The sequence below is a fragment of the Varanus komodoensis genome, unplaced genomic scaffold (genome assembly GCF_004798865.1).
Source record: "Varanus komodoensis strain SLA01 unplaced genomic scaffold, ASM479886v1 scaffold12, whole genome shotgun sequence".
NCBI classification, from domain to species: Eukaryota; Metazoa; Chordata; class Lepidosauria; order Squamata; family Varanidae; genus Varanus; species Varanus komodoensis.
The window spans coordinates 368,855-379,553 of record NW_025335349.1 but is presented as its reverse complement, the minus strand read 5'-3'; the positions used below and the strand labels follow the sequence as shown (position 1 = coordinate 379,553).

Below are 10,699 nucleotides of genomic sequence, written 5' to 3'. Positions count from 1 at the left end.
TGCACGCACAGAGATCATTTTCTCCCAACGAGTCCAAAACGATCTCCTTGTGAGCAAGCCAGCACCTGGCCGCACGTGCGCGCGCATGTATGGCAAGCTATGGTGGGCCGGATAAAGGGGCATGGCGGGCTGGATCCAGGCCACAGGCCGTAGTTGGAGGACCCATGCTCTTATGGATCACTAACTGGTTAAAAAACCGAAGATGGGAATAAACTTCTCCCAGTGGAGATATGTAACCAGTGTATGTACCCCTCCCTGCAATCTACTTAGCAGCAATCTACAAGCCAAAGGCAACTTACTTAGTACCAATAAACAAACAAGGACAGATTTTCTTTTGTCCTTTTCTTTCAAAGCACTCATAAATTTAAGTAACTCCATAAGGTCCCTTCATTAGCCAAATGACTGAAAGTGCCGTTTTATGGATGACTTCGAAGCCTCCCTGTGTACAAGGGAATTCACGCCCAAAAGGGTGTCTATAGGGTTGTTGCCTCAACTACTGCTTCATCATGCATTAGCTGGTAGGGATGGATGAATCTTTCAGTTTAATTTCCCAGTTTATTTTTCATAATATCATAGAATAGTAGAGTTGGAAGGGGCCATGAAGGCCATCAGGTCCAACCCCTGCTGTTTACTGCTGTTGAGGAAGCTTTTCCCGATATTTAGCCTGAATCTGGGTTGCTGCAACTTGAGCTGATTATTCTGTGTCCTAGACTCTGGTATCACTGAGAAGAGATCTTGACCTTCCTCCCCGTGACAGCCTTTGAGGTGCGTATAAAGGGATATCATGCCCTTGCTCAGTCTTCTCTTCTCAAGGCTTAACAAACCCGGTACTCTCAGTCTCTCCTTACAGAGCAGTGTTTCCAAACTCTGGATCATTCTTGTTGCCGTCCTCTGGATCTCTTATTAGTCTGCATCTCTTTAAAATCTTGGTGTCCAGAACTGGACACAGTATCCTAGATGAGGTCTGACTTCTTCCAGGTTTAAGTCCTGTTTATATATTTCCTATTTTTGTACAGATTAGTACAGACATTTCTCCTAGTACAGACATTTTGGTACAGACTTTGGCTAATATATTCAGTTTTGGACTGAACAAAATGGCAGACGCTCCACTCTGTATAGGCTATGGGGGGGAGGGGGAGCGGAGCTTCCCGCCAAAAAACCATTAGCTATCAATGTTCCGGCCAAAGGCACTGCACAGGCACAGCACCCATATGTGTGATGCACAGAGGCCACGATGAAGAAATTCAGTTTTGTAACCCATGGAGTAAAAGCCTAATCTGGAAGAACCTGGAGGTAGCAAATCTGTGATAAAATCACTGTAGAAATTCTCCATAAAAGGTGGCATCTTACTGGGAAAGGATCCAAATTGCATGGAGGAGTTCTGTGGGCATACATGAGAGGCATGCACAAAAGAGTATAGTTTGCAGTTTCTGGAGATGTCAGAGGGAAGTTGAACGAGTCCCTATGATAGGGAGGCTGCTCTGAACTGCCTCCCCAGCAGAGTTTTCTATTATCCTTCCTTTTTGGCAGGCTTCTGGCCTGCTCATATTAGCTTAAGTTATTTTCCTGTATGTAATAAGCACCCATTTTAGCTGCTGAACTTCTGTCTTTTAACTTGTCATTTTTTTCTTTGTTGAGATGGCTTGTTTATGTTGTGAGTTCCTTTGACCAGAAGACATAAAGGGGAGGATTTGGGAGTCGGGGAGCGAGCGAGCGAGCATGTGTGTGTGTGTGTTATCTGCCATCAAGTTGTCTCTGACACTAAAAATTATTGGCATATTTTACTGCTTTTTATTATCATTATTAGTGTTAAACTGTTGCACACACCACCTTGATAGATTTTGTTACATATTGTTATGTATGTTAATAAGACATAATTTAATGATAGGTTAAATCATGCTTTTGGGTCAAATCACACCTTCTCACCTTCTTGTCTAGTTGCAAATAGCACGTAAGAGCCTTGTGTATGGCAAACCAATGCTTATTTTCATTTCAGCTGAACACACACAAGTCACAAGATTATCAGATGGCAGAGAGTGCTGGAGTGGGGAGGATGGAGCGATTTAAGCCTGGATTTAAGCCTTGGCCTTTAAGATGTTATAATTCATTTTACTGCATAGTTATAAATGAAACATCTTTTCTTAACAGATCAGACATTCATTTTTCTTAAAATTTAACCATTCACATTGCAAAAATGATCCCCTTTCAGGACTGTCTTACTTATCTTGAGCTTGTTCAGATGGAGTCTGCTCACATCACCCAGTTACTTTCAGTCCCATGGATGTTGGGTTTGAGGCAAAGGATTAATAGAAAACATGACCCACAAGTCTAGAATAAGGGTTGGTAACAGGCAATACCTCAGTGAAGTCCCTCAATGAGATAGGCGGGCCCTGTTGTCAAGCTGAGGTGCAAAGCAACGGTGTGGATGGAAAGAATCCACAGCTGTGGATCTTTATAGTAGGCCTATTTGCAGCTGTGAAACCTCAGCCCTCCGGTCCTATTCCATTATAATCTTGGCACTCTTATCAGATCTAGCTGCCAACCTGTAGTCTAGGATTTTCTAACAAGCTCAAAAGTACATTTTACAGTATGTGCTGCTAAAGCCTCATTTTAATGTCACCCCCCTCCACCTTTCAAAAGGTACATTAATAAAATATAATTGTAATTTTCCAGGCAGTTTCATGGGATAAAAGCTTAATCCGGACATAGCTTAACAGCCCCATGGCTACATTCTCAAGATGACAATAAATTCTACAGTCCATTAACTAGTTTATTTCCTCCAGATGAACTATTGCACAGTATTTATTTTTATCATAAAAGAGAACCAGACTTTTCCTAAGGCCACCATACTAGAATATGGTATTAAATTATGGGTTACCTATATTCTATCCTACTAAGACAGGTATTCTAAAAACTTAAGTCAACTTCTTTTACTTTTTCTTCGACTTGTGTCATAAAACTCAATGACCACAGCTACTATTAAATTATTTAAAACTCTGATTTCAAAAGTGAAGGCAATGAACAGAGGAAAATTGTTTAACACTTTAAATGAACGCATTTGTATCGATTGCTTCAAATGCTGCCTTTAAAACAGTAACATAATGTAGCATTCACTCCATGGAACCTCTTACTGCAGTTACTTGTCCAGCACCCCGGTTCTCATTCCTAAATCTAAAAATAGACTCAGTCCAAAGTATTTTAATGATGGCACTCTGCATTATCAAGAGGTCTAGTTCTTGGAAGTGACCCCCTTTTTATTGCATTGCAGGGTCATCTGATAGTAAAGGCAGGAGTAAGAGTCCCTTGATCCCCAGCCCTACAGGAGTCAGGATCACACAGGCCTCATTTAGGAGCAAGCATTTCCAGCCCTGCTACTCTCTCTCCAGAGACCTTTTGCCCTTTCTCTTTCCAATCAGCTATGTGGCCCAGTTTCTCTTACTGTGACTATTTGCTTAACTGTTGGAATCTCAGGATTCAGGAGATTCCAACAGTTAAGGTTTCAAGACTAAGCATAAGGCGAATAGACACAGATAATGAATCATCACCGGATGCTTCCAGAGGAGTCTTCTTGGTGCTGATCACCCTGCCTTGTAGAATTTTACAGTAGGCCCAGGTACCCAGATCCTGTTGTGTTCAATTTAGAGTCCTCTCTGTGATTACACTGAGTTCCTCAACCAGTGGAAGGCCCTAACCACCTTCAAGCAAGCACAGATACATGCCCATCTGCCCTGCCCATGTACCCAGATGCTGTACATACCATCTGGATAGTGGGTTGAGCTTGAGTTTCTTCCCCTAAATCAAATACTGCCTGTCATCTTATTTTAGGCCATTGGTAGGGGCCATTGCTACTGCAACAGTACTATCATACGCAACTTCACTCTCACTTACTTCTTGGTGTATTAAGAATTGTAGCACAAGTGAGGAGCCTGTGGGTCAGGTGCAGAATATCCAGTCCATCTTTAGTAAGCATCCCTGTGCAAATCACAAGGGCCAAAGACATAGGATAAACCGCAGCATTTGCTTTGGAGAACAGCAGCCTTCTTGTGATCTGGTATGGTACTCTACAAAACTTCTGGTTAGAGTTGAACTCTGGAATCTTGTAGATGAGAATAGTTATTAATGCAAGCCTCCTTTCTGCTCATTTTGTAAATTTAATTACTTGTAAATTTAAGTATTCTCTGGCAATTATTTGACCAGTCAATTGCCATGGCTACATAGGCTATCTGTAAGCTACACGGCTTCAAATATATTTTCTTGTTCCAGTACATTTAAAACAGCTACAATTACTGTATCATATAAATTGACTAGGTCCATATTATTTAAATTTGAATGGTACACTTCACCATTAAAGTGGAGGCAGGTAAGAGAGACAAAGACAGAAAAATCAAGACACTACAGTTTAGCAAGCAGGAAAGGGAAAAAAAAGTTTGATTTGTTTTTTTAAACAAAATCTGTTCTGATGGAGGAAATATGCAAGCAATCATTCTCAATCCACTCCAAGCCTTTCCTTTTGTAGATAGTTTAACCTTTACTTTTATTTGATTTGCCTTAGAATTATCTGATCTAGTTGCTGAGTTATGTACTTGACGAAAGCATAAATGAAAGTGCTTCAACTTTAAAAAGCAAGATCACTCATACTGGAAAGTTTCCACTTCACTTCTCTATTTGCTAGGAAAAGGGTTTGCTTGCTTAGGGCTGGATACATATATAGTCATACATATGAGTAGATCCCAAAATAAGTGAGAATTGTGACTTAATGATGACTTAATGACTGCATGACCAAGTCTGGATGCAGCCATTGAAGCACAATCCTATATGACTGGTCCTGTCATGAGGTGGGTCAATACTGCACCTCAGATGGCGTAACAGGAAATTTGCACACCTCACCACGGACAGAATCACCTGCCAGCACACTGTGCCACCACCAGTCTATTCACCCCTTTGCCATCTCTGTCCTGGCACGAAGAGGTCTTTTCTGAGAGCGAAGCATTTCAGGGGGAATGTCCCTGAAGATCGCCTGCTGTACAGGTTACCTCCAGAAGGGAGTGAGGCAGATGTGGCAGGAGGAGGGGAGAGAGGGAAAAGGAAACAGTAACCAGGTGCGGGCAACGTATGCAGCAGTAAGGGACCTTGCACTGACACTGAGCCTATACATGACTACCTAGAAGAAAGCTCCCTTCGATTTAGCAGAGCACGCTTGCAGCAATATGGTTATAGGAAGTGAGCTTTAATGAACAAAGCAAAACATGACAGAAATAAAACTAAAATACCACCTACCCACACCCTGAAAGCACCTCTTAATGAAATAGTCAAATCACATAATAGGTTTTTTTTTCAATCTAAGCACTTTGTCTGCCAGGATTGAATCTATGTATCATGAATGGGATATGTAAATTAGCACAGGGCACTTTTCTTTGACCATATTGATGTGCCAGTGCATGCTATATGGGCTGAATTCTTAAAACTCTAGCAGTTGCATGCAGAATAGTGCCAGAACCTGTAGAGTCAGGCTTGTTACTGGCTACAAAGAACTGTGAATTTAATTTAGTCAGTGGGGACTCTGCACTTGTGTTTCTTGAACACACCCTCTTACAAAAGAGACAAAGCAGTTTATAAACAAAGTCAATTTTCAAAAGCTGTTTATGATATGGAGTAGCAGTCTGCTAGTCAATAATAGTAAACCAAAGTTGTCCTTCAGATCCTATCCAGACTTTCTGAACAGTCCAGGGTTAGATTATAATTACAAAATATATATCCCCTTATGTGCATTTAGGATTAGTGTTACAAAAAGCACCAAACAAAAGTAAACCTGTAACAGTGATTTTACTGTAGAGGTAGAAGGCCTTGTATCTTTGAAAATTCCATCCAGTGTCTATCAATGACAGACTGTTAGCTTAACATATAAGGTAGTGATTAGTTCAGTTTTTAAATGGTGTGCTCACTAGGAAATGTGGACAACGACTACAGCAGCAAAAGGCCAATTTTTTGGGACCGGGGACATTTAACACTTCAAGAAACTGACCTGGGCATCATGACAAATTGGTTGCCATGACAAAAAGGATAAGTAAATTGCCGAACAGACCAAGTACAAGGCAGAGGTAAGGTCTCAGCCCCAACACCTGAAATAATTCATTTGAACCCACAGTTTTCATCTCTAAGAAAACTATTCTGCTGTTATCCAAGCTGCTAGTAAGAATAAGTTTTATATTGCTTAAAGTGGGAGGAACCATGGTACTTTAGCCAACATCAAGGAAGGTGTTCATGGAACTAGGATGCCTAACCCTGGACCAGAGAGAACTTCAACAATGAACATCACTGGGTGGTCTTCATCAAGACACTCTAAATCTAACTGACTTAAGAGCTGTCTGAATGAAAGGGAGGAAGAATAATGCATTTCATCCTGAACATGTTGGAAGAACCATGTGATATATTATTTATTAATTTAATTCAGCCTTTTAAAGGATTGTGCTCAATTATAAAGAAAGAACAAATGTTACACGACTGAGCAAAAGAAAAACATTTAGAAATTTTAGTTTTATGATGGAAAGTACATATTAATGATAAGCATCATACAGCAGTTGCATCCAATGCCCCAAGTACATACACAGGAGAAGCAGCACACAGTACCTGAACATCTGTATGAGTCCCAAAAAGCAGAAATTAGTGTAACAACATACTCGAGGGATGTGCAGTCTTTTTAGCAGTTAGGTGAAGAGTTGAAGAAAAGACAAATGTACTTGTGTACAGCCCTATTCTCATTTGCATAACAGAATTCAAACAATACAAGAGTTGCTATCTCTCCAGAATGTCTTTCCTGGATCAAGACAACAAAGGCAGCCAGTCCAACTTGTGACTTCCCTTCCATCTTCTGCCATTTGCAATATCAAATCCATTGGTTTAACCATTGCAGTTAAATTAAACAATGTGATTCTTTAAAAACCTGAAGCAGAACTTCCAACTTTGCTTGCCTTTGCTTAATTTTTCATCAGGCTGCACTTTACACCTAAGTCAAGGCCTCTTCTTTAAAGGCCACCCAAATACATGTATCTCAAAGTAAGCATTTTTAATGTGTATTTAGGCCACGCACAGATGTAGGACAAATTCTTCACATTTTGAGCCTTCCCCCAAAGCACACACTCCACGATTTATGTACAGCAGTATGTTTATAATGATTCCTGAACTTAAGGTGCATAGGCAGATGAAGCCTTACACTGGAAAAGAGAACAGCTTATAAATTTGCTCATAAAATGACATGGCAAAAATGCCTTTTTATGTTATCAAAGTCTCTTCACAACAGAAACAAGTTTAAAATAATGTGTAAACTTGACTTCAAAACCAGTAAAATAACCCTGCCACCTTAAATCAAATGAATTTCCAGTATATATTCTTCCAAAAAGATTCCTTACTTTAAAATAAAATTCAAATATATATACACATTTATAACTTAAGTGTTGTTTGCTGTAATTTCTTCATGCAATAGATGTGACCTTCTTAGAGAGGCCTTTCTGAAAATGCAGTAAAGCTCTTCACGCGTGCAAAGAACAAAGGGGTGTACATCTTGTCAATGTCGAAAGAAGAGACTGCTGTTTCACCAGTAGACCTACAAGACATTAAAAAATTAATTATACCTGCCTAAATGGAGAGGGTTGAATTAAATTATTTCTGGAATTCTTTTCCTATCACATGTTCTTATGGACTCAGAATAAGGGGCTTTGCATATATTACAGTTCTACAGAATTGTAACTTTCTCTCAAACCTTAACACTTCTTTTTTAAAAGCAAGTTTTTATACTGTATGGATTGCAAAGTATGTCTGAAAGTATGTGGTCCAATAACTAGCAAGATCTCAGAAGCCAAAGAAATTCCTAAGAATTTTAAAAGGAAGTTGACAGGGCTTCTGTGTCCTGCAGAACACCTATACCCTCCCCAGGATTAGAAGAATAACTTATAGAAAGTACTGAAATATTGCAAATTATATCCAAGAGAAATCATGAAAATTTGCTTATATTGCACAATTTACAAGCAGCAGAGCTCAGTTTTTACTATCAAAGAAGTTTCCTGTGACATAGAATTTTATTTGTTTTCATTTTTTCATGCAGACCACAACTGCATAAAAACCAATCCTCAGCTGTATTATCTCTGAGGGGCCAAATCTGTTTGACAAAACAGAAAGTCAGCTCAGCTTCTGGAAAATGGAACAGGAAGTCAGCTTAAGTTGGTCCATGTGTCTCACATAAGAAGACTTATGCTTATACAACTGGACTTATTAGATTTATAAATAAGTTTATTTGGCCAGAAGGTTGTCTGGGCCTTTTCTCTTCTTTCTCTACATTCCCAAATATTTGAAATTCATGCTTCAATTTTAAAAAAAAAATTGTGGTGGCTGTGAGACATATAAATGCCTAGACAGAAGAACTATAAGGTAGAAAGCAACTATTTAATTTCTTGAATACAGCCCATTTCAGAATTCTTACAGAACTATAAAAGCTTCAACCATCCAATTCAGCCTTTTCCCTAAGATGGTTCATCTAGGACAGCAAAGAAAAAAGCATGTGAAGTCACCCAGACAGTCTGTGGGCTGCAATATTGCTAAGTATTACTAAGATCAGTAAACGCCATTTCAAAAGAGGACTAAGGCTCTCATTTATCCAAACCAAATGCTTTTGTTGTTTTCCCTGCTAGTTTCTTTAAACTTACTTGTAAGTAATATGACAAGAGTGATGAATCCAAACAAGTTTGTTGAATTTCTGCCGACCACTGGAACATAGCTGTAGCCCTACATGAAAGCTGTGTTCAGTTTCTTGCACAGGGACACGACAGAAATATCTGTACTTGTGGTAGTCAATTGGTTTCTATATAATAAACAGAAACAGGATAGGACTATTAAGAATATGCAGTAAGAGTGATTATTAAAATCTTTCAATCAGGAATAGAACACATAATAAACTAAACCCCTTGTGTATTTTATTTGTGCAATATATATTCTAAGCAATATAATAGAAACAAACCAATCAAAATACAATGGCCATATTGTTAGAAATTACAAACAAGCAGAGCTTCTGAAGTAAAAACAAATCAGAACCTAATGATGCTGAAGCACTTGTTTTAGAGGAAAGCTGAAGTACTGAATTTTAACACATCACTGAATTACCATACAAAAGTCTCAAAACTGAGCATCAACAAAAAGTTATTAATAAAAGCAGACCAATAGAAAGGTGAAGAGAAAAGAGGAAAGAACCACTTCTTTACAACTGCCACCACTTGCCAGCATACCCCCTAGCCCTCGTTCTCCCCCTCAATGTCTACCCTTCCCCTTCTTCTCCCCCACAATCTCAACATTCTTCCCTTCCTTGCCCTGAAATGTTGACATAAAAGAACTTCTCTATTTCTATTCATTCCTCTTTCTAAATGAACAAATCAGGAAACAGAGATGTTACAATGATGAGGTACAATCCACGGATATATCCAGTAACTTTTTATCTACTCATCTCCTGGAAATCTCATGGACAACTTCCCTCAAAGAAGCCTTCCAATTGCTATTTAACCCTTCCACATTTAAAAAGCAGAATTATGCCACGAGGGAGTTTCCTTTTAAGAAGTAATCAAAACTGTATAAATTTAGGAGAGGGTTTTTTTTAAAGGAATTGAAATGTTTCTGTAGGACTAAATGACATATATTTCATTTTTATTAAGAAATTTAATTCAGGAGACAGGCATACAAGCATTTACTTTTTGTGTTTGTTTTTTGCTGCATTTAGCAATGTGTGAGAAACGTGATCTGGGGATTGGAATCCACTGAATTTTCTCAGCACAGCTCCCCAGCCTCCAGCCACCTATCTCTCTGCCCTGACCCATGTCAAATATCTGCACGAGTGTCTGGTTAGGAAGTGAGTCCAACTGTTGCACAGGTATAACTAGCAAGACTGGTTTGTGCACACACTGCCCATGCACCTGCTGCACAAGGAGAGTTCAGCTTCCACACGTGTTACTTGTGGGCTTTGTGTATGTGACAAATGTCAGCCAGTGTGGTGTAATGGTTAAGAGCATGTGTGCTGTAGAGCCAGTGTGGTGTAGTGGTTCAGAGAGCCAGTGTGGCGCAGTGGTTAAGAGCATGGGACTGGGACTCAGGCAATCTGGGTTCTAGTCCCCATTTGGCCATGGAGCCAACTGGGTGACTTTGGGCCAGTCACAGACTCTCAGCCCAACCTGCCTCACAGGGTTGTTGTTGTGGGGATAAGATGGAGGAGGAGAATGATGTAAGCTGCCTTGAGCCCTTTGTAGGAAAAAGGCAGGATATAAATTTAAAAAAAAGTGCTGTGCAAGCTGATTTAATTGCATGCACATCTTTTGTGGGCTTTGTGAAAAATCTTGCTTACTGCACAGGAAGAGGGTGGTTTTGCCAAAGGACAGGCAGGGAGGCACCGCCTATTTTTTCAGAGCAGGGCAGTGGATGCTGGCCAGAGGAGGAGGAAATCCATTCACATCCCTGTCTCTGCACCCACATGAAGCGCCTGCACCCACATAATCACAGCAGCATTTATGTACACAAACCCATGCAGGTGCTACATAGGCAACAGCAGAGAATGCCTTTGTGCACTGTGAGGTGAGCATGGAGGCTGTGCATGCACATTGTCTGCAGGCACCGGGCCATTCTGTAAGCAGTGGTGAAAAGTGCATTTTTGCACACAGCACTGGTCTCA

General features: G+C 40.0%; 1 protein-coding gene across 7 annotated transcripts in view; it reads right to left on the bottom strand.

Moving 5' to 3' along the window:
• Nucleotides 1–5,208: 5,208 nt before the first annotated feature.
• The window catches only part of FBXO9 (F-box protein 9), a 42,507-nt gene continuing 37,016 nt past the window's right edge, over nt 5,209–10,699 (bottom strand). For all 7 annotated transcript variants that reach the window (XM_044421511.1, XM_044421512.1, XM_044421517.1 and 4 more), the window contains 2 exons: nt 8,697–8,851; nt 5,209–7,600 (listed from right to left, as the gene is read on the bottom strand). In XM_044421511.1, the coding sequence (XP_044277446.1) occupies nt 7,492–7,600; nt 8,697–8,851 (264 nt within the window). In that variant the 3' untranslated portion in view covers nt 5,209–7,491. The remainder of the gene's footprint in view (nt 7,601–8,696; nt 8,852–10,699) is intronic.